Source organism: Coenobita brevimanus, chromosome 15 (genome assembly GCF_032717465.1).
Source record: "Coenobita brevimanus isolate Jiangsu-jjx chromosome 15, ASM3271746v2, whole genome shotgun sequence".
NCBI lineage: Eukaryota > Metazoa > Arthropoda > Malacostraca > Decapoda > Coenobitidae > Coenobita > Coenobita brevimanus.
This window is the reverse complement of record NC_136968.1, coordinates 34,717,053-34,741,436: the sequence shown is the minus strand read 5'-3', so window position 1 is coordinate 34,741,436 and position 24,384 is coordinate 34,717,053. Positions and strand designations below refer to the sequence as shown.

The 24,384-nt window shown below is 40.7% G+C and overlaps 2 protein-coding genes across 2 annotated transcripts in view; one reads left to right on the top strand and one right to left on the bottom strand.

Annotated features, from left to right (window-relative positions):
* Positions 1 to 1,030: 1,030 nt before the first annotated feature.
* Positions 1,031 to 5,753, top strand: LOC145390637 (uncharacterized protein C16orf52 homolog A). Its single transcript, XM_080265429.1, has 5 exons — positions 1,031 to 1,195; positions 3,717 to 3,772; positions 4,419 to 4,581; positions 5,041 to 5,135; positions 5,574 to 5,753. Exons 1-5 carry the CDS (start codon positions 1,093 to 1,095, stop codon positions 5,664 to 5,666), a joined length of 510 nt encoding a protein of 169 aa, XP_080121555.1. The 5' UTR covers positions 1,031 to 1,092; the 3' UTR covers positions 5,667 to 5,753.
* Positions 5,754 to 15,261: 9,508 nt separating this feature from the next.
* The window catches only part of LOC145390636 (uncharacterized), a 15,283-nt gene continuing 6,160 nt past the window's right edge, over positions 15,262 to 24,384 (bottom strand). Inside the window, exons 2-5 of the mRNA XM_080265428.1 lie at positions 21,841 to 22,068; positions 16,515 to 16,624; positions 16,045 to 16,190; positions 15,262 to 15,708 (exon numbers count right to left, since the gene is read on the bottom strand). Of these exons, the coding sequence (XP_080121554.1) occupies positions 15,341 to 15,708; positions 16,045 to 16,190; positions 16,515 to 16,624; positions 21,841 to 22,068 (852 nt within the window). The 3' untranslated portion in view covers positions 15,262 to 15,340. The remainder of the gene's footprint in view (positions 15,709 to 16,044; positions 16,191 to 16,514; positions 16,625 to 21,840; positions 22,069 to 24,384) is intronic.

Genomic DNA, 24,384 nt, shown 5'->3' with positions numbered 1-24,384 from the left:
TCTTTGTGTTGATCAGTCCTGCAAATGACTTCAGCAGAAAGTATATAAAAACACTAGCATTTTGGGAGGTTGAGGGTACTGTATGAAGATTGGAAGAAAAACAGTATGCTTGTATTTAGAAAAGGCATCGATTGGTGAGTTATTACAGTTTCAGAATAGCTTAACCCCTCTACAGGTATATATAGGGATGAAGTATGTTTTTATATAGCAGAGGGAGTAGGAGGAAATGGAGTAGGAAACAGTGAGGAATGGGAAGAGAAAGAGGGGGAAGGTATGAGGGAAAAAAGGGGGGGAGAGAGTAGGGAGGGGTGAGGAATGGAAAGGAAAAGAGGGGAAAGGTGTAAGGGAAAAGAAAAGTAGGGGAAAAGAGAAAGTTCTGTCATGATAATGTTCATTTGCAGTCCTCTGTAGGGGTAGACTTGTTCACTGAGGAAAACTGACTCCAAAATTACACAGCCTAACAACCAGTTGGCGAAGGGAGACCATTTACCCATTGCAGATTATAACAGCGTGCAACCCCACAGCTCAGAATTATGGGGCAACGTAAGTGCTGACAATGTTATTGACAGCAATATTTGGAAAGAGAGAGGAGCTGAACAGTATTGAGATGAAAAAATGCTTCTCTAGTAAAATTGTGTTGTCAGAATATTTTCTGCAGACCTCTTTATGTAGTTAACTGCAATACTGAGAGTGGTAATGCATGTCATGTTAGCTTAAAAGATGAAAATGCATGCTAGGAGCAATACCACACGAATGACATTCATTTAAACACTGTTTATAGGTGATCAGATTCTAACGAACGAGAGGTCAGTTCCACGTTTAGATTTTACAGTATTTTCGGTAAAGTTCGCCAGAATTTACATTTGGCTCTGTTATCAGCGAAATACCATTAATATTTTGTAGTGCTTTCCTTATAATATCAGAGTAAACCACGGAAATGTCAAATTAGGGTTAAGAAAAAGTATAGACGCCATAACAAGTTCTGTCACTTATAACGTTTTGTTTACATGGATGGGATGAGCGACTGATAACGTTGATCGTATTTGACAGTCTATCCTCTCCCTGACCTCAGTGTGACTCAGGCCAGGGAAAATGGACAAGCTGACGATAATTTCCGGAGCGCTGTTCCTTGCGGCGGATATTTCAGCCATGGTCAGCCTCGCCATGCCTGACTGGATCGTGTCTGATGTGGGAGGTAAGGGTGACGGGTGGGCTTTGTGGTTTGTACTTAACGAATTGTAATTTCAAGGCTAATTGAGTCGTAAAGCTTATTATCATGGTATTTTTCCTTAATTTGTGTATTTTCTTAACTATCTACAAGATTAAGTCAGTGGTGAAATTAATTTTGTGTTGATTTTTAACTCCATAAAAATTCATTGATAAAGGTCATGGCCACTTTTATATTTTATGTTGATTTAGGTTATCTTATAATTGTAATGTAGTGGTTTGTTATAATCAGAGGTGGTTGATTCTTGGTACGGTTTATTAAGTCTATCTATCTATCTATTGCCAGACGCCATAATCCCGTAAGGGGTGGCCATTTGACTTTGAGTTATTTGTTTTACGGGGAGGGGCACTAACCCTCCACCAACCCACTTGCTGACACGTGGGGAGCACGTATGAGTTGGTTATATGGTTACCACCCAGTGTTGTAAATGGTTTCTTGGCTTACAGGAAACCATTTGGATTGTCACTCAATGTAAAGCCACCTGTAAAGGAAAGAAAAGCAATAAGTGACAAGAGAGATGGGAGAAATAGGAAGGGAGGACAACAGGCACAGAAAGAGAATGATAAAGGCTAAGGAAGAAGTAGGCAGCACTACATCAAGTGAGTGGATGATGGTCGCCACCACCTACCACCCTATTAAGTACCGTACTTTAGAAAATAACGTTCTTAGGTCAGTATTTACGCGTTCGTCTGTTTTGGCAGTTTTCTTTTTTCCACTGGGTTGTTTTTGTCGTGTGTGGGTTGATTCAGTGTTGAGGTATTATATTAACATCATCTAAACAAACCAAAAGGATAATTGCATATTCAGATAAAAACAAGGTGGTGAGGAGGAGGAAAATAACTGAAAAAGAGGAGCTTATAAGGTACGGTAAATATTGATCAGTGCTTACTTTATCTCTACTATACTTCCTTAAAAGTTGTCTGATTACAAAATTTCTAAGTGTAGTTGTAGTTTGGTACATTTTAAGCTTACAACTACTATAAACATTTATTCATTTTCTTTAGCCAGAGTGATTTGCTGTGCATTAACTACATTCTTGTGAAATTTTGTTATGTCATCATCATCATCATCATTGTTATAAGGTGTTAGAAAAATAAATGTATCATTAATTATCTGTAATCCATATATGTATCACACCACCATTCCTTATCATACACATTTTCCTGAGAAGAACTGTTATCAGAGTGACATGCAGAAGTAAAGATCGTATGCTCACACTGGAAAATGAGAAGTGGGATACAGGCACCAAAATTTTGACGAAGATTTTTGAAGTACTCGGCATTGATGGAATGTATTTGGCCTTCCTGTGAGGTTGCTGACTGTGTTTTGTAGTATGGGATGCAGGCTGACCATATATAATAACTGTAGGTGCTTCATAAATGGCCATCAAATATTAGGCATTTACACTACACTTTGCCTAAATTATTCAAGGTCTAAACATACCACCTTGAGTGTTGTGTCATTTACACTTACCTGTCAATCTTTCTGTGAGGTAAATCGTCATCATTTGGACATATTTTCATTCACTCATTATTCAGTGTTATAATTAGAACTACCATCAGGGTACCCACCAGATACCCACACCTTTCACACAAAGCCCTTCCATGAGTTGAAGTACTTTACAGTAAGCCGTTGTTATATATCACCTTATTTCACGTCTTGCCTTTCCTTTGATGCTACACTTTAATGAGGGACAGACTGTGTTTTAAGATTCCATAGCCATGTATAAAGCTGATTTGCCGTATAAAGCAAATTTGCCGTATAAAGCTGGTTTGCCGTATAAAGCGATTTGCTGTATAAAGCTGGTTTGCCAGTGTTTCTATATTTTCAGCAGTGGTTGAATGAAAAAAATGTCGTAGTGTTTTGGGCCTTATCCCAGGCTTAGAGTGAGGATTTGCTGTCATTAGTGTGTCCTGCAGTGATTTGCTACATGTTCTTCAGTCATTTAACCTCTTCAACAATTGGGTTTGATTTTATTTTTTGTTTTATTTATTTATTTTTTTTAAATTGTTCAGAGGTCAGAGCAGCATTTACTAACCGTTTCATTAAAATTTCCCCTTCCTGAGATGAATGATAAGCCATTCAGTAATAGATGCCTTTATTGCAAGTCAATTGAATATAATGGAAGGAGCAAGACTAAAGCAGTAAATGTAATCTGATTCAGGAGATAAATGAGACAAGGGACTTCATAACAGGAATAATAAAGAGTTCAGTGTTGTGTGTTGTCTGTTATGCATTGTTGTACATTAGTCTGTTTAATCGTGTCTGACAAAGATTCCTAACCTCTTTTAGCTCTTAAAGGCCAAATGTAGTCAGACTGGGGGATGAATTTAAGTAGTAACCAAGGAGACTCATTCATACCGTACTTCTTATCTAAGACTTATCAAATTTCACACAACCATGACTGAATATTTAAGTTGTATGAATGGTCCAGTTCCCTCAGATGAAAACAAAGCAACTGTAACCCATGCTGTGCCTTGCCTTACAGGAGACACCAGGCTGGGACTTCTGTGGACCTGTGAGACCCTACACAACAGACCACAGGTGCGGTACACAGCCTCCACCAACACACGGGTTAAGCAAGACACCAGTGTTGACACAGATGTATTAAACCCAGTGATGTGATAGGCATTGTTTAGCAGTCATCATTGTTTATCATTGTGTAGTCAGGTGAATTGCTTAACCCGTGGGAAATGATGAAATTATAACACTTTGCTAATGGATTTCATTTAGCTAGGAGACATCCTTTTATCTATCTGTCTGTCTGTTGATCTGTCTATCTATCTGTCTATCTATCTATAAAGCTTTAGATAGTTTAAGAAACATTTGAATGTTCTCTTTCTGAAAGCGTAAGAGATGGTTCTGTCATGGATGATTGCATGGTTTAATTGTGCCACAGTTCTCATCCATTACTACTAATGAAATGATAGGTTGTTGGAGGGAGAGTTTAAATAGTTGTGAATTATTTAGAAGAACTGGTGCTTTTTCAGAAAGAAAAGATTAATTCTTATTTTTAGTTAACTTATTACTGTCATTATTATTACTGTTGTTATTATTATTATTATTATTATTATTATTATCATTATTATGTATGCCACTGCAATTATTATTATAATTATTATTGTTGCTATTATTATGTGTTGTTATTATCCATATGTGTCCCTGCAAGCTCACCTACCCCTCCCCACAGGTGTGCTACACCCCATCGCTGGGAGGTGCGTGGCTGGTTACCTTAGGGTGCGTTCTGCTAGGGTGTGGCTGTGTTACCGTCACCATAATATTCCTGGCACTCTCACACTGCCGCATTCAACTCAGCGTTATGACGTATGCTCGCTGGGCTGGATTTACTGCAAGTGAGTTGATGGAGAGTGAGAGCTAAGTAGGAGAGTGTATGTGAGGGAGGGGGAGGGGAGGAGAGGAGAGGAAGGGGGAGATGGAGGATGAGATGGAGAGATGGAGTGGAGAGGTATATGAGAGAGAAGGTGTAAGTTGGGGAGAGGGCATTGAAATGGCAGGGGACAGGGTGACATAGAGGCAATTAGTTTGTGGCCATCCCTTTCAGGATTAAGGCTTTTGGCTATTGATAGGTAGATAGGTTGGTAGAGTTTGGCTTCAATGGACCCTGGGAGGTACTGCCATTAGAGGGATTGTGGCTGTAAGCTTGACAACTATACCATATTCATCTTAACTTGGACCCTAGCTCTCTGGACCCTGCCTCACCCAGGGTAAGGGTGGGAGAAAGAGATTGGGATGGTGATGGTGGTGATGATTATATGTAGCTTTTTATATGCTTTAATTTACCTCCATCACAGTGGTGTTGTTCTGCCTGGCCGCTGTGGTGTTTCCGATGGGTTTCCACGTCGAGGAGATCGGCGGCGAACCCTACCAGCTGCCTAATAGCTTCCAGGTGGGTGTTTTGCTTGTTAATTCGTTTGTATTGTTCATTAAGGCTCAAACGTGCTTCCGTACGTCAGCCTTGGTCACCATAAAACTCTCCATGCTGCTTGATCTCTGGCAGCCTCCTTATTCAGTCCCAAATCCCAGAGGTCACAGTCTATAACCCCATTCCAAGTCTTGTCACTGTTTTATAGCCTGGTGCTTCTCTTGATTCATGTTAAACCCATCAAGTGTGCTACTTTTCATTGTAATCAGCCTATCACCAGACACTGTGGTATCCAAATGGTTATATGTTGTTACCTTTAAATCTGGTGGCCTGATAGCACATGGTTCAAATCCTAGAGAGGGCAGCAGCACCCCTCCACTACACCCCTTGCTGGTTGCTGTGAGGCAGAGAGAGAGAGAAAGAGAGAGAGAGAGAGATTGACTTCAACTTCCTCTGCCCCAGGTTGGCTACTCGTATATCTTCTTTGTGCTGGCGCTGTGGATGACTGTGGTGTCGGAGCTGTTTGCTGGGAAAGTCTGCCTCCCACACTTCTAACCGTACCCACCACACGCACACCAGAAATTACTGCTACTTTTACCTCTCAGGGGTTAAAGACTGGTCACTCTCCACATTACCCACTGAGCTTGGAGATGTCTTTTTTGCAGTTTAATCTTGCCATAGACTGTGCTAATGATTTTATTCTCGGTTGGGTTGATTTTTTGATCAATGTGGATTAGATTTGGATTGACGAGCCATTTCAGTTCAAAATGTCTCTCCGAAATTGAATGAGCTTATCTCGTAGCAGCAAGATTAGGCTAAAATTGACGTTACCCGGGTTCAGAGGGTTAAGTATGTGGATTGAGTGACCTAGCCCTGGGACCTTACTCTCCTGCTGGGGTAGTGAAGGATTGCATGATGGAGGGATTGATTGCACACTCAGGATGGTGTAAGTTTTAAGTCAGATATGCCTTTATTTTATTGATGTATTTTCCACATTCATTTTATTTCCATATTCTCGTACAGTAGTGATGTCGTATTGTATGTTTTTATTTTTATTTACTTCTTTATGTATTTTTGTAACATTTTTTTTGGTTTAGTGGTAACCTAGAATTGTTATTTATTTTTTTATTTATTTTTGTAACAATTTTTTGTTTATTGGTAACCTAGTATTGTATTATTTGATCTGAGTCTCTCGTAGTGATTTAATCTTCTCTTATTTTATCAATATTCAGTTTTTATTTTTGCAGAGAATTTTCTGTTTAAATTCACTGTCTTAAGGTAATTTCATCCTTATGGTATTGGTGCTCGGTCGTCTGTTATATTTGTTTTTATGTATAAATTAAGAATAGGTTTTAATTCTTGTATGTGATGTAATTTCTTCTTATTTCTTGTGGAGAGGATGGAGTGTGAGAGACTGATGAGGAGAGTGTATGTGAGTGAGGTGGAGGGGGAGAGAGGGAGGGGAAGGCCAAGGATGAGATGGAGAGATGGAGTAGAAAGGTATATGAGAGAGGGGGGTGTGAGCTGGGAGCAGGGCAGTGAAATGGCGTGGGACGGGGCGACGTGGAGGTGATTTGTGTGTGGCCACCCTGTATGGGATTAAGGCGTCTGACAATAGACAGATAGAGATTTTTATTTGACTCTCTTGTAATATTAGCCTTTCATTGATTTTATTTATGTATTATTTCCCTCTGAAGATCTGTTTTATATTGCTCCCAATTTTCCACATAAATTGAGTTTTTTATTCAACTTTTTTTGCCTCTAAAGTTACATTCTATATCCCTCCAAACTTTCCCTAAATGGTATTAGAACATTAGCTTCATAACGTAATGAATCATATTATCGTCATCATTATCATCATCATCATCATCAACATCATCATCATCAACATCATCATCATCATCATCACCATCATCTTCATTGTCTTTTGTTGTCGTCGTCATCATCATCATCATCATCATCATCATCATCATCATCATCATCATCATCATCATCATCATCACCACCACCACCACCACCACCACCACCACCACCACCACCACCACCACCACCACCACCACCCTAACAAGACAGGCCCCCTATGCATAAAGTCAGGCCCAAAGTGGTGATCATAGATTTTTTTTTACAGTGCCACAAAGGGTAGTAGGCTGGTCATCTCTCCATAAATACATTATACATTATACTTAATACATCATACTTTATACATTATACTTAATACATCATACTTTATACATTATACTTAATACATCATACTTTATACATTATACTGTATTGGATGGTGGGTAAACAATCATCAGGATCGTGCTTTGCAAAGAGGGGTATGTGAGTTTTATTTATTTTTTCCTCCAAGGTTTAATCTGCATTTATTTAAAATTCGGAATGGTTTGTGAGGTCTGATTATCATAAAGTTTAAGAGAGAGAGAGAGACCCTGTATGAAATAGTGAGAGAGAGACGGAGACCCTGTATAAAATAGAGAGAGAGAGAGAGAGAGAGACCCTGTATAAAATAGAGAGAGAGAGAGAGAGAGACCCTGTATAAAATAGAGAGAGATAGAGAGAGAGACCCTGTATAAAATAGAGAGAGAGAGAGCTTGTATAAAATAGAGAAAGAGAGAGACTGACCCTGTATAATATAGAAGTTGACAGCTATGCCATTTTGTGCTTTTGTTACCTGCATTAAGGGTAAAAATCCATTGTGCTGGCAGTTGTGGCTCTGAAATAAGGTTTGTCTGTCTTGATTATACTCTGTACGTGTGTGTGTTGTGTGTAGGATTGGATTGCCTTCTCCCTGGTATAATTTGTTGTGGTATTGGCATTGTCGTGGTATTACACGGGATACGCCTGATGTGACTGAAGGTGTTATCTTGTGTATGTGTATGACAGGATGAGACTAAACATTTTCCTGGACATTTTGCCAGTTTGTTTTGGTCTGACGGAACTGTGGTATTCGCACAATGTGAATACTACGTCCTGGTTGCTTGAAATTCAACGAGTGTGAATTGTGGTGTAGGAATGAGTCTCCTTGGTTACTAGTCAGCCAGCCATCCAATCTGACTACATCTGGACATTAACTGAACTGAAAATGGAAAATAAGCCACCTATAGAACACAGATAGGAGCAAAAGTTCACCCTGACAACCCTTTACCACCGTGCATCTTGCCCTCCATATTTTTCGCTTCTCCCCACGACAGAGTATCCTTCATTCCCCCTGTTCTTCTGTGATGTGCCTCGTATTGCTGTCAGTTCTTCATTGTCATATTGTTTTGTGTGTGCTTCATATTGCTGTCATTTCACTGTTATATTGTTTTGTTTGCACATCATATTGCTGTCACTTCTTCATTGTCATACTGTTTTGTTGGGTGGTTCATATTGCTGTCACTTCATTGTCATATTGTTTTGTTTGTGCCTCGTATTGCTGTCACTTCGTCATTGTCATACTGTTTTGTCGGGTGGTTCATATTGCTGTCATTTCTTCATTCTCATATTCTGTTTTTTCCTTCATATTACTATCACTTAAAACTTGTTTATGTGTCACCTTCCATTGCAACAACTGGCAGAGAAGCATCAGTTGCTCATGCCTGTATTGTAACTGTACATGACATTTGTATATATTTTTTTGCCCAGTAGCTTTAAGTATATGTAGGTCTAAATATATTGTGTACATAGCATTACATAGCATTTATATATAGTAATCTAGAACTACAGATCTGAAGACAATATTGATCACTGTGAATATTGTATTACGCTTGGTACAAATTAGTTGCTTTTGTATTTTATTTATTTTACAGATGGGTTGGCTCTCTCTGCTTAAATATGCCCTTTTTTTCTGTTTCATTTTCTTTAATTATATTTTTCTCCACATTATTTTCTCTCTAATTTAAAGTTATTCATCATAGGAGATCCTGTTCATAGATAAGGGGTTAATGGAGGCTGTCATCCTCTCCTGTTCAGAAAGTCTCCTGTTCAAAAGCTGAATAAAACCATCAGGAAATAATGAAGACTAGGATAAGAGGGACGTCATTGAGGGGAAGAGGTCAGTACTGCTGGTTTTCAGATATACGTAGTTGGTGTAGTGTATTCTGATGGATGATGAATGAGGAAGGATGGGACTTGAAGGTATTAGTGTTGTGATGAGAAGAGGTAGATTGAGATGATTTGGGCATGTAGAGAGTATGGAGGGGAGGTTAGAGTAGCTGTAGTTTATGTATTGTATTCTGATGGATGGTGAATGAGGAGAGGAAGGATGGGACTTGAAGGTATTAGTGTTGTGATGAGAAGAGGTAGATTGAGATGATTTGGGCATGTAGAGAGTATGGAGGGGAGGTTAGAGTAGCTGTAGTTTATGTATTGTATTCTGATGGATGGTGAATGAGGAGAGGAAGGATGGGACTTGAATGTATTAGTGTTGTGATGAGAAGGGGTAGATCGAGATGATTTGGGCATGTACAGAATAGAGGATGGAGGGGAAGTTAAAAGAGCTGTAGTTGGTTTATTGTATTTTGATGGATGGTGAATGAGGGTTAAGAGGAATGATGGGCCTTGAATGTATCAGTGTTGTGATGAGAAGGGATTGATTGATATGATTTGGGCATGTAGAGAGACGGAGGGGGAGTTGAGTGTGTTAGTGTTGTGATAAGAAGGGGTTAATTGAGATGATTTGGGCATGTAGAGAGGATGGAGGGGAGGTTAGAGTAGCTGTAGTTTGTGTATTGTATTCTGGTGATGGTGGGTGAGGAGTTGAGAGGAAGGTTGGGACTTGAATGTATTGTTGTTGTGATGAGAAGGGGTAGATTGATATGATTTGGGTATGTAGAGAGATGGAGGGGGGTTAGAATAGCAACTGCTGCTGTGAGGCTGTTCTACAGGTACAGTACAGTAAATATATCGTGTAGGGATCTGGCGCCCCCCTGTGGTAGACACCAGGATTGGACCAGGTTCCTATCATGGCAAAGTGCAGGGAAATTTGAGGAGGTTTGGCTTCTGGATATAAATTGTAGGTTTTTTACTATGTTATTTTTTTATCTGTTATGTTTCCCTGGACACCAATGGCTGTGTTGGGTGGCAGGCTTATAATCAGATGGATGCCTGTGGTTAAGTTAAGAGGCATCAATCAGTGTGTCCAGTAAAGGGTTTAGATCTAGTGGTGGGTTGGGGTTTATTTTCCACAGTGCCACTCATGGAGTTGTGATTAGTCATTCTTACTATTAATGTCTTGACTGCACAGCCTAGCCCCAGGCCCCTGCATTCCTGATGGGTAATAAATGTGTATATATGTCATGGTGTAGTGTTTTATTGACCATCTTGTTTACTTTGGTTGACTCTTAGAATATATTGTTTTAGTTTAAATCCAAGGGATGGTTGGGGTTTATTGCTTACATAATGCCACTCAGAGATGAGTGAGGCTGGTCACTCTCATCTTAAATGTCAGGACCAACTTGCCTAGCCACGGGCTCCTATGCTCCTCATGGGGAAACATAGGATTAGATGATGTATGTATGTAGTGTATTTTATTAGGTTTACTTTTAGGATATAGTGTTTTATTAGGTTTACTTTTTATATTAGGTTTACTTTTAGAATATAGTGTTTTTTGTGGTCTACTTTTAGAATTTACCTTAGTGTTTTATGTGGTTTACTTTTAGAATATTATAATTATAGTGTTTTATGTGTTCCCTACATGTCAGCAGGTGGGTTGGTGGAGGGTTAGTGTCCCTCCCTGTAAAACAGCTGACTCAAAGACAAATGACCACCCCTTATGGGATTATGGCATCTGGCTATAGATAGACAGCTAGACTTTTAGAGTATAGTGTTTTTATTGGCTTTCCATGCTCTTTCACAAATCCCGAAGGTCTCCACGCACAACCCTGACCCACACCTTCCTTGGTCTATCTTTGAGCAATTTCCTTCCACAGTCGTAGTTGTCACCCACCACAACCTGTCACTTACCACCCTCCTTCCTCTTAGCACATCCAAACTACCATATCCTAGTGACCTGTATTGTATTGTATCATTTATAAAGATTCCAACACTTCTCTATTACTAGGGATAAAATAAAGTTTTTATTCTTCTCTTACTCTAACTTGGCCTAAAATTGTCATCAGTCCATCTTGAATTCTGTGTCATAACAACAGATTAACATTAGAACATGATGCTAGTCATGAAGAAGTGCTGTAGAAAGGATGAAGAGCCATAGTATTGTCTCGTGCCAATGAGCTGCGTGAAATAAGCCGAAAAAGGGAGAAATTCTGGGCCAAATTAGAGTAAAAGGAATATACTGTTTTTGATCTCATAGGCGCACCATGCAGGATTTGAGAGTAAAAATGGACATAGAAGACAAAATAACAAAGACCTACCATACTTCATACCCCCATTATGTATCTCATGCCAGTGCAATATATCATTATTGTTACTGCTGGTGTTGTGGCCCCAGGGTTATCTTTCGTAAACCCAGTGGACTGCAGGGTTCAGTTTCCGATAATCTATAGTCCACTACCCTCTTTTGGGGGGATAGCGGGAGAGTAGAGGGCCATTTTACATGTGGCACGGAGTGTAGGCATCCATCTCCATCCATCCATCCATCATCCAATCCTGTGTTGCCCCATGAGGAGCGTAGGAACCCGGGGCTAGGCAAGTTGGTCCTGACATTTAAGATGAGAGTGAGCATCCATCTCCAGTACCTTCTAATACTGTCTATCTATCTATTTATTACAAGATGCCTTACTCCCGCAAGGGGTGGCCACAAACAAATCGTCTCCATGTTGCCCTGTCCCCCGTCATTTCACTAATACTGTATGCAAATTTTTCAGGAAGCCAGATTAAGTGTCCAAACCAACCAAGAGATGATCAAAGGCATTCACAGCATTCAGTAATGCAGGTACCTTGCTTCTGTGTTTGGTAGTGTTGGATGATATACAGAAAATATATTAGTGTACAGGCATGGAGAAAAGCTGGCATAATCTTTCACTTCTGCATTTCCCTGCTGGCTAGTATTTCAAAGTCCAGAGATGCTTGTTTGTTTTTATGGCCATGGATAATTCTCGTTGATATTCATGTCCTTTTCCCGCTCTTCCCTGCTGGTTAAAATTCCCAGGTTGAGAGAAGTTTGTTTTATTTCTCTGGCCATACATGATTCTCTTTAATATTTTCTCTTCTGGCTAATATTCATAAACTGAGAGAATCTGATTGTTTCTCTGGCCATATATAATTCTCAGATATTCCTGAGGTGAGAAAGCATGATGTTTCTCAGGCCATAGATGATTTAATATTCCCAGGCTGTAAATAGGTGATGGTTAGGTCTATTATGATATTGGAATGGATTGATAAGCTGAAATTGCTCTAAACATAATATTTATTTAAGTACTGGGCAGTGTTCACTAAGTCAGAGCATATTCCAAAAAATCACAACTATTTTCAAACAATTGGTACTGAAAATCGGGGGAGACCAACAAATCGGCATTACGTGAGTGACAGAGAATGAAAGAGAGAGAGACAGAGAGAGAGAGAGATACATCACAGTCAGAATAAGTTAAATGGGGGAAGCATTGGACTGGCAGTGTAGTGCTTGTGAAGGGTTGTTACAGTAATTGTTTGGTGGGAAGGGATGAAAAGAAGAAGGAATAAAGGAAGGGAGGAAGAAGAATGGGAGGTTGAGGAAAGAAGGAAGAGACAAGTAAGGAAAAGGGGGATGGAGGGAGGACAGGAAGGGAGGAAGGAGAGAAGGAAAGGATGAAGAAGAAGAATGAGGAAGGGAAGAAGGAAAAAAAAGAGGGAAAAGGGTGCAAGGGAATTAGGGAGAGAGAGAGGGGCTGATGGAGGGAAGGAGGGAGTGAGACAGAGTAGGGTAGAAAGAAGGAAGGAGAGAGAGAGAAAGATACAGGTGAAGTGTGGTAGTGTGTGATATGCCAGTGGTTGATGTGGCAATGTCTTTATACAGGTATTGTGGTTTTTATAACACTATGTGAAGGATTACAGTACATCTGGGTAAGACAGACTCCCATTTAGTATACAAAGACACAAATTATTACATTTTAATTTATAACTGTAATCTGTTTCATCATCGTCATCATCATCATCATCACCATCATCATCATCATCATCATCATCACCATCGTCATTGTCATCGTCATCGTCATCATCATCTACTTAATCCTAACAATAAATAAAAACAACTAACTAATACTAAATGATATAAATAAGTTCAACTAAATCTTATAAATTAAAGATTAACTCATCATTCTCATGTTCTTAGAAGGCTCCCCACCATGGCTTCTCTAACACCTTGACTTAAATTAATTACAGTATTTTGCAGTTTTATTCTTTTTTTTTTTTTTTTAATGAAAAGAAGAAGGAACCAAAGACTACAGGCCAAATTCAAAATATACTCATTTCAAGGTAATTGGACATTACATTGCTAAGATTGGAGGTCATAGACAGAGGGTATACAGACAGAGGAAAACAGTCCCAGAACTGACCTGTTGCATACATGAAGGACAGAGTACCAGTTAACTCCTGTCTTAATAGATTTTATTCAGCATTGGAGAGACTTTTCTTGTGGTTCCTTCTTCCTTGCATTAAAACATACTGTATATATATATATATATATATATATATATATACAGGCATACCCCGGTGAAATGATGCAATTGGTTAAGTAAAAACCCATTGCTAGGCAAGTACTGTATCACGAGGTAGATTTAACATGTACAGTATAGGGATACGTTTTTGAGCCTTGGGTTTCCCCCCCAGCCAAGTCTTAAACCCACCCAAATGAGACCAAAAACAAGTTTCTAGCTCGCCTAAACCCACAGATAGCTTTAAAACAAGCTAAGCTAAGCCTAAAAGCAGTTTATAACACACCTTAACCCCCAAAAATCTGAAAATCATCGAAAATAAGTCTGGAAAAAATCAAACTTAGTAAACTGTACCCCAAAATGACAATGTTCACCCCATCCATGACTAAAACACATTGTCTAAAAATAGTTTATAAATCAACCCAAACACAAAAGTTAAGTCTAAAATATCATCAAAATCAGTTTTAAAAAATCTAAACCCATCGATAAACCGGGGTTTGGCCATTGTTAGGCGGGGCATGGTGGTATTTCTGCCTCCCTCGCTATGCTGGGGTATCGTATTTCAGGGTCTGCCTATGTATGCTGTATATATCATGTCACATACATAAATAAAGAAATAAACACAGGAATAAATACAGAAATAAACACAGGAATGTTAACATGCACACATACTGTAGATAAATTACCAATGAAAAGATGTTAAGGAGTCTTCTAATTTCCAGAGAATTCTTTTGTGGAGTTCCCTACTGGCATGATCAGATTTAGTCAGAGTACATAAAAAAAAAAAAAAAAAAAAAAAGTGAGGTTTTGAACTTGGATTGGACATTAGGATGATACTTTAGAACCATCATCATCATCATAATAAGCTTCATCGTCATCGTCATCATCATCATCATAATCTTCATCATCATCATTATTGTCATCATCATTATTATCATGCTTGAGATATCTACATTATATTAATCCCTTCAGTCCAGTGACATTATTATTATTATTATTATTTTATTATTATTGGCATTTCTAGACAACTGTGTTCAGTTTAATCAAGCCCCATGGGTAAAGAAGGAGTAATTGAAGGTTATATCCCTCCTTCCAGTTTGAAAATTGTCTCATGAGAGGAATTAAACTGCTTGGAAATAGAATAAGATACACCGGTGAGGCAGTATATATGACGAAATGCATGATGTATTTCGAATGTTGCTTCTTAATATGCAAATACACCTACAATATTTGCCGCTATTTCTAACCCATATACATGAACCGCAGAAAAAACAGGCTGGATGGCCCACTGAGTCGAAATGTCTCTCGTAATCACGCTCACAGATGAAGAGAAAATGTACACTAACGGACAATAATATCGGTGCACATATTGGCCAAGCAATTTGGACACTGACACATTATGGAAAGTCGATTGGGTTATGTCATCAGAGTGAAGGGATTAATTGCTCTCTTGTGGTATTACGGCACTTGTATCAGCTGGTGTGCCTGGTATTTCTGCTGTCTTTTTCTTGATTTAATTACTCGTGGTATTAGGGCACATGTATCAGCTGGTATACCTGGTGTTTCTGCTGACTTTCTTCATGTAATACTGGGTAACTCTTGTGGTATTAAGGCAGTTGTTTCAGCTGGTGTGCCTGGTATTTCTGATGACTGTTTTCTGATCTAACCAAAGTGCAATTGCCTGTCAGTGAAGAACCGATGTTGCTTCTGTTCTGGCAGGGGATTGGATGGATCAGGGAAGGAGGGTTGGGGGCGGGGGAAGCCGGGAGGGGGGCCACCAAAGCGGCTGCTGATGAAGGGAGGTTGGGTGGCTGGGGGAGCTGGCTGGGCGTTGGGGAAAAGAAGTGCATGGCCGCCCGAGAAACTAGGCTGGGAATTTCGGGGATCTGGCTGGATGCGTGGGAAAACTGGTTGACGGTTAACATCCCTGGCGGCTTCTGGTTGTCCCGCCGCAAAGCTGGTCTTGGCGTTGCCCTCGATGGCAATGTCGGCGCAGTTGCGGAACATGATGGTCTGGGGCTTGAATTGTTCTGAAGAAAAAGGATGAAAAAGAACTACATCATTTCCCCCTCATTGACAGCTTCTGTGTTTGGAAGGAGCAAGAGACATAGGTTAGGTAGTTGCAGGTCGTTTACTTTAACATGGAGGAGAATTTTGTTCCATTGCTGCCTGTGTCCCATAGGTCAGTGGCAGAATAAGAGATCGACAGCTGTCGTATCATTTCCATAATACTTCATTGTGTCTGGCACCATAGTCTAGTTTTAATTTATTGTTATACCTCAGCAGTGAAGGTGGACAGATGGCAACTGTTTAAAGTGAAGGGAATAGGCTACAGGTTAGGTTGAGTATGGGATAATAACCCTTACCAGCAGTGTTACTCATCTGCAGCACACACTGGTCACAAGTCACACCCACTGGTAGCTGAAGCTGGAAGGTGAGCATCTCAGGTGCATCATATGGCGCGGAGATCTTCACCTTCCTTGACCTCTGACCAATCACCTCCAGAGGGTACCTGATCCACAAAATTGAATTAGTGATGATGATAATAATCACGATGCTGTAGAGACGTCATGTAGATACAGTGCAGGGAACAGGCGCCCCCTCGTGATGGACAGCACCTCACCAGGGTCAGACCAGGGACCTTCCCATGGTGAGGTGCAGGGAAGTATGAGGAGGTTGGCTTCTGGGTGGATGCCACAGCTTCACCCCAGGCCACAGAGCCACCACGTGTAAGCTTCTCCTTAGCATCATAAAAGTAAAGTAAAAATAAAACGAGAAAATATTAAAAGGGGTAACTCATTAATTAGGACTAAATATTTTAAAGTGTGTAACTCACGCATCAAGACATGACTGGCTGACGGGCTTGGAAACCTTGTTGTGGGGACACAGTTTGAATTCCAGGAACCCGCCGTGGCTGCGAGTTACATTCACGTGCACCTTGATTTTCTGTAACAGGAGAAGGTTGATGTTAATTCAGGCTCATATGACTAAATATCAGTCAGTCTATCTGTTTGTCTTTCTCTTTGTCTGTCGGCCGGTTTATCAAACTATCTATCTTACTATAGTCAGATGCCTTAATCCAAGGAGAGGTGGCCACAAATGAATTGCCTTCTTGTCACCTTTTTCTCCACCATCAGGCTGCCCTCTCTACAACTCACACTGTCCTCCCTCATATACCTCTCCACCCCATCTCTCCCTCTCATCATCAGCCTCCCTTCCCCCTCCTCACTCATACACTCCTAGTTAGTCTCTCATTCTCCACATGGCCAGACACCTAGATAAAACAGTCTTACAGTAACAGTCTTTTCCTCACTTTATCTCCCTCATGTTTTCCTCCTTTCTTTTCCCTCTTTCCTACACTCTTCTTACTTTTTCGTTTTCGATTTCTTCCTTTTCACCTGACTATAGTTCATTTACCGTAGCTTGACGGGGATATCGTCCTTCTCTAGCATATTTCCCGTATCGAAATGACAAGGCAATACTGCGGTTCTGCATCCTTCCCATAGCACTTGGTGATTAGTACCGCACCCAGCATTCAAGATAGGTGGCAGTTTTACTTTAGGGCTGTATTATCGAGACAGGGAACTTACCATTCTCTCTCTCTCTCTCTCTCTCTCTCTCTCTCTCTCTCACACACACACACACACACACACACACACACCGATAGGTTTTCTGTATTTTGAGGTGATGCTTGTTTGACGTTGCTTAGATTTGAAGTGCTTAGATGAATACCGTCAAATTAAAAGGAAACCAGATACAATGGATTTTACTCCTTCAAATGGAGGACATTTTTTTTTTTGTGTACAGCTGTCGTTGACGATTTTATCCGAGTTAGAATTGTACTGAAGGTGAAGGCTGTATTTAACGCATGTAGAGGCTGAGGGAAATCCTCTTGTAATAAAATAAAAAAGAAATCGCCATATAGAAAGGATTATTATAATTATTATTATTATACACTGGAAAATGGAAAAGAAGTGCTACATTGTAAGGGTTATTATCATGATTACGATTATTATTGCCATATACTCGAACGCTATTAGGCAATTGTTCGGAGCGCCATTGTGGGTGAAGCTGCGCAGTAGGATTTTCCAGTGTGATCCCCTCCCTGCCTTTCACTCCTACGAAACCGGTGCTTTGGTGGATAGTTTGTGAAGCAAGTGTTGTGGATTAAGTATATGGCGTTGAAAAGGTGCCTGGATGAGAGGAATAAAGGAAATTGAGGGAAACGCCCACACGAGGTAAGCGATCAAGATGTTTTTTTTTTGAAAGTTGAGACTCGCTTTCTGCCTCCCAATCCTAATAAACCATTGTTGTGGAGGGACATCAGTAAAGTTCGTGATACAGATTAAGTTTATTGTGTTGAAAAGGTGCCGAGATGAATTAAAACTGGGGGGAGAAAAGCCGTTTGTACCAGGTAATCCACATTTGATTCCTCCAAGTCATTCAGCCAAACTACTCGGTATGAAGGTAACTTTAACCCACTTCAGTTTAAATTCAGAGGTTGCAGATTTTTTTTTTTATATATATACGGAGGGCACTTAGTCTGATGTCTGGACTTTTTTTTCTATATTTCATTCGTTTTTCCTTCCTCTGTGCATATTCTTAACGCAATAAAAAAAACGTATTAAGTATTCCGGCCGGCAAGCGGTCATTTCAAATTTCCTATGGGTTTAATGGTTTTGGTTATTGATTTTTTATGGAACTGTTGGCAGTTGTTATTTACATTGAAGTGGGGATTGCATATAATTACTACTGTATATTTTACGTCGGGGAATATTGTGTATATTTGCCGTAACTTAGTATTTCTAAAGGCAGAACAGAAAAGGACTTCCGTATAACTGCATTTCTAACTTTATGGATTTTGATTTTGTTTTGCAAGTTTTTTTCGTTTTTTTTTTTTTTTTGTGTGTGTGTGTAATATTAGCCACGTAAATAGTTGTTATATTATCACATCTACCTCGTCGCGGTGGAAACAATACTCTTTTCACTCTAACTTGCCTAAAAATTGCGGTTAGATTAGGTCAGGTTTATTTTCTTGTATCTGGTTAGGTTTGATAAGTTAATGTTAGGATAGGATAGGTTGTTAGGAGAGAGAGAAAGAGAAAGAGAGAGAGAGAGAGAGAGAGAGAGAGAGGGTTGGAAGAATGACTACCCTGAGAAAATCAAACATGCTTTGTGCAAAAACTGTATGCAGAAAGGAAATCTGAGAGAGAGAGAGAGAGAGAGAGAGAGAGCGTAGTGCCAATTAGAGAGAGAGAGAGAAAGAGAGAGAGAGAGAGAAAAAGAGAGAGAGAGAGAGGAAGTCTTTGTCCGGGTTAATGGTACCAATATTAACAAACACTGGCTCCTATGACTCATTTTGAAATATATGAATTATAGTTAGCGATAGTTTGAATAGTGTACGGTACTTGAGTTTTCCCGAGCATTGAAGGGCTATATAGCTTTTTCAATGCAAGGAAGAAGGCTGCAAAGGCCAGAAGCCCACAGGATTGTTCCCTCCAAGAAGAAAGAACAAAAACAAGATAACAGCCAGATTCAAGAAGTTTATTTTAGTTAAACTTGGCCCAGACTTTTATTATTTTTTTATGGTTTCTTTCTCGCAGGTCAGTGGCAGAAAAAGACAATACAAAGTCCCTACATCCTTTCCATAGCACTTCTTTGTGACTGGCATCCTACTTTACCGTTAATCTGTCGTAAATGGATATTCAGGATTAAAGGATGGCAATTTTAGACCAGGGTAGAGTGAAATGAGTACAGTGGCGAGTGATCCTAAACAATGTTACTACCAACACTGCCTTTGGAATTTACTATTTACTGTTAACCTCAAAGGAAGTTAAAAAGAAAACAAAAGAGCAGTAGAGTTTTCCCAAGCATGAAAGGGTTAGTGGAGTGTTTCCGAGGTCCGTTTCTCTCTGGGTTAGGGGGGTCCCTAACACCTTTTCCTTAACGATTTATTTTCCAAACTACTCATTAACATCCCCTGGTGTGCTTCCTATGTCTTTTCGGTATCAACGTAGATGGCGCGAATAACACACAAGAAAATAGTAACGGAGCAAAATCAGAAATAAATCGCTAAGGAAGAGGTGTTAGATGGCACGAATAACACACAGGTATATAGTAACGGATCAGAATAAAAATAAACAGCTAAGGAAGAGGTGTTAGATTGCTTGAATAACAAACAAGAATGTACAGTAAAGGAGCAGAATCAAAACTAAATCGCTAAGGAAGAGGTGTTAGATTTCATAACACACAAGTATATAGTAACATCAGAATCAGAACTAAATCGCTAAGGAAGAGGTGTTAGATTGCATGAATGACACATGAGAATATAGTAACAAAGCAGAATCATAACTAAATCGCAAAGGAAGAGGTGTTACTAAGCTTCCTAACCGTACTAGAATACCGCCCAGTGACACTAAGACCCATAATTCGCTGTGTAAAGGAGCTCCCTAACACCTCTCTCTTAGCGATTTATTGTTTGATACCCTAACACCTCTTCCTTATCAGTTTATTTTTTGATACCCCTAACACCTCTTTCATAGCGATTTATTTTTGGATATGACTGGTCCGACCGTACAAGAATATCACCTTAAGTCGTATCTTCAAGCACTGGACCGTCCCGGGATTTACTTCGTTGCTTTTAAAGGAAATACTTAAGTGGAGGGAAACCCAAGAGAGGCTTGTTTATCGTTGTTGTTGATGCTTGGTTAATCTCAGGGGAAATTACCACATAGAGTTATCACTGTTGTTGACTTGTTCATCACGTGGGAAGTTATGGCCTATTAATTTTAACTGGGTGTAAAGGTGTGAGTTGGGAGCAGGGGAGTGAAATGGCGGGGGACAGGGCGACTTGGAGGCGATTTGTTTGTGGCCACCCCAAACGGGATTGAGGCGTCTGGCAATAGATAGATAGTAAAGGTATCTCCATTCTGAATGCTGAAAAATAACTACCGTAGAGGCATATTCTTATTTACTACTACTGCTGCTGTATTATTATTATTATTATTATTATTATTATTATTATTATTCTCCTCTCTCCTCCTCCTTTTTTTTTTTTTTTCTTCTTCTTATTCCGATTCTGTGCATAGGCTCAACCACCCTTTCCCAGAGACCCATCAGTCCTACGTATAATAGGCCACTTTAAACTAGGCTTAAAACTGCCATGGAAGCTACTACATTGGACAGTAATCATTGTTACCTTGTTCATCTCAAAGGGAGAATATTGTACTAGTCACGAAGAAGTGCTGTACAAAGGATGCATTATTGTACTACTGTCCTATTCTGTCAGTCTCAGAGGAATTTACTATATAAGGAAAGTTATCATTGTGTTGTTAATATTAAAGGACGCTATGCTCTTCACTATAATGGGCGTAAAATTGCACTAGAATATGGTACTAGTCACGAAGAAGTGCTGGGCAAGGGATGCATTATTGTACTACTGTCTCATTCTGTCAGTCGCAAAGGAATTTACTATATAAGGAGAATTATTCTTGTTAATCTCAAAGGAAACTGTACTCTTCACTTGAACTGGGCGTAAAACTGTCAATATCCTGAATGCTGAGATAGGTTTACACTACAGTAGAATATTGTGCTAGTCACGAAGAAGTGTAGAAAGGATGAAGTTACCGTTGTCTTATTGTCACGAATTACGGGATATGGGTGAATGAAGGACGAAACTGTCTGTACCGTACGCTTTTTACCCTACCTTGGTCCAGGTGTTCGTCCTCTTACTGTTACTTTATCACACCTGCCTACCTCTGATGATTCCTGTTGCCCAGTTTCTGTCTCCCTGGTGTGGATGAGGTAGAGTAGTAGAAGTAGTAGTAGTAATGGTAGCAGGAGTTGTATATATAGTAGTAATAGTAGTAGTAGTGGCAGCAGGAGTAGTAGTAGTAGTATATATTGTAGTAATAGTGGTTGTGGTGGTGGTGGTGGTGGTGGTTGAAGAAGGAAGAGCGGTTGTTGTTCTTGTTGGTAGTAGTTGTAATAGTGGTGTAGTAGTAGTAATAGTAGTAGCAGTAGTAATAGAAGTAGTAACTAGAAATATACTGTAAAGAGTCATAGCAGCAGCAGCAGCAGTAGTAGTTCTAGTAGTAGCTAATAGTAACAGAAGAAATATACAGTAGTCAAAGCAGTAGAAGTAATCAGCTCACCACACTCACCTGCCCCATAGTGTAAGACCTGGTGATGATGCCTGTGGCCCACTTTCCACCGCCCTCGTGTGGGTGTGGCGGGGGCGTATCTGCAGCGTCTCCACAGGGGGGGCAGGGCGCGCCACGGCTCTCGGTACAGATGAGGTAATCGTCGTCAGCGTGAGGGGGAAGCTGGAAGCCCATTCGCCACATGACATTGCGTGCTGGGGGCTCCTGCAGCGACATGTGGCTCTCAGTCTGGGGGGGAGAGGGAGTTAGTGGTTGTGGTGGTTGTAGTGGTGTTAGGTATTGTGGTAGTTGTGGTGATGGTGGTGGTGGTAGGTATTGTGGTAGTTGTGGTGGTGGTGGTTTTTGCAGCGACATGTGGCTCTCAGTCTGGGGGTGGGGGAGAGAGAGAGGGAGTTAGTGGTTGTGGTGGTTGTAGTGGTGGTAGGTATTGTGGTAGTTGTGGTGGTGGTGGTGGTGGTAGGTATTGTGGTAGTTGTGGTGGTGCTGGGGGCTCCTGCAGCGACATGCGGCTTTCAGTCTTGGTGGGGAGAGAGAGAGGGTTAGTGGTTGTGGTAGTAGTGGTGGTTGTGGTGGTGGTTCATGCACCGATGTGTGGCTTTGGGTTTGGTGGAGGGAGAGAGGGTTAGTTGTGGAGTGGTTGTGGTAGTAGTTGTGGTAGTGGTGGTGGTGGTAGAAATAGTAGTGGTGGTGGTGGTTCTTGCAGCGACATGTAGCACTCAGTCTGGTGGGGAGAGAGAGAGTTAGTGGTGGTGGTGGTGGTAGTTGTAGCAGTGTTAGTAGTGGTGATGGTAGTTGTGGTGGTGGTGGTGGTGGTGGTAGTAGTAGTAGTAGTGGTGGTGGTGGTAGTAGTAGTAGTAGTTGTGGTGGTGGTGGTGGCAGTAGTAGTAGTAGTAGTAGTAGTAGTGGTGGTGGTGGTTCTTGCAGGGGCATGTGGCTCTCCTTCCGGTAGGTAGAGAGAGGGTTAGTGGTGGAGTGGTTGTAGTAGTAGTTGTAGTAGTAGTAATGGTAGTAGAAGTAGATTACGTTGCTTGCAGGCGTGTGACCCTCATTGGTGGGGAGAATATGGGAGTTACTTTTGTGGTGGGTGAAGGTATTATTTTCCGAGCATAAGCACAATCTTCACATTTAGTAACTGACGCCTACTACCACTGCCATTACCACAACTACCACCATCACTACCACTCGCGGTCACAGCTACCACCATTACTACCTCAACTACCACCATCACTTCCACAACTACCGCCATCACTACCACAAATACCATTACTGCCACAACTACCACTATTACTACCACAACCACCACCATCATTACCACAACTACCACCATTACCACCACAACTACCATCATTACTACCACAATTACCACCATTACTACCACAACTGGCATTATTACCACAACCACCACCATCACTAGCACAACTACCACCATCACTAGCACAACTACCACCATCTCTACCACAACTACCACCATCTCTACCACAACTACCACAATTCATGGTCAAACTAACATTTTACTCAAGGTTTTGTTTCAGGGAGAGAGTGTATATGGGGAGGGGGTGAGGGAGGAGAGAAAAAGGGGGAGAAGGAGGAGAAGGAGAGAAAAGGGGGAGAAGGAGAGGAAAGGGGGGAGGAGGGGGAGAAGGAGGGAAAAGGGGGGAGGGGAAGGAGGAAAGGAGAGAGTGAAGGGAGGAATAAAATATAACGATAATGAAAGGGAGAAAATGTAAAAGAGAGAGAGAGGAGGGGGTGGGGAGGAAAGGAGGTAAGGAGAGAGGGGGAAGAAGGGGAGAGGGAGGGGGGGGTGGAAGGAGGGGGAGAACAAGGAAAGGAAAGGAGGTAGAGAGAGAGAGAGAGAGAAGAAATGGTGATGGAGGGAGTGAGGGGAAAAAGAGAGAGAGGGGAGGGGAGGGAGGAGTGATGGGGAGAATGAGTATCAAACGGTCAAGGCTGTAGGAGACATCACTAACTTTCCCTCTCTCTCTCTCTCTCTCTCTCTCACATCGTCCATCTCTCCTTCATGCCTCCCATTCACTCTCTCCTTCGTTTCTTCTTCTTCTTCTCTCTCTCTCTCTCTCTCTCTCTCTCTCTCTCTCCCTCCTGTCTTTAATACCTACATCAGTCAATCTATCTGTCCATCTCAATTTTTTCTATCAGTCATTCTATCTATCCATTTATTTATCAGCCTATCTGTCAACCTGTCCATTAGTCTATCTGTATCATTGTGTGTCCATCCATCCATCTATCGCTCTCTCTATTCATCCATCCATTTCTATCTATCTGTCTATCTATCTATATATCCATCCATCCATCTGTCTATATATACATCCATCCATCTATCCACCCATCCATCTATCTATATCTGTCCATTCATCCACCAATATATACATCCATCCATCCATCTGTCAATCTACATCTATCCATTCATCCATCCATCCATGTATATATCTATCCATCTGTCTGTCTGTCTGTCATCAGGCTGTGTGCCCTTTTTACTCTAACTTGGCCTAAAATTGCCATCACCCCACCTTGAATACTGAGTTGTAA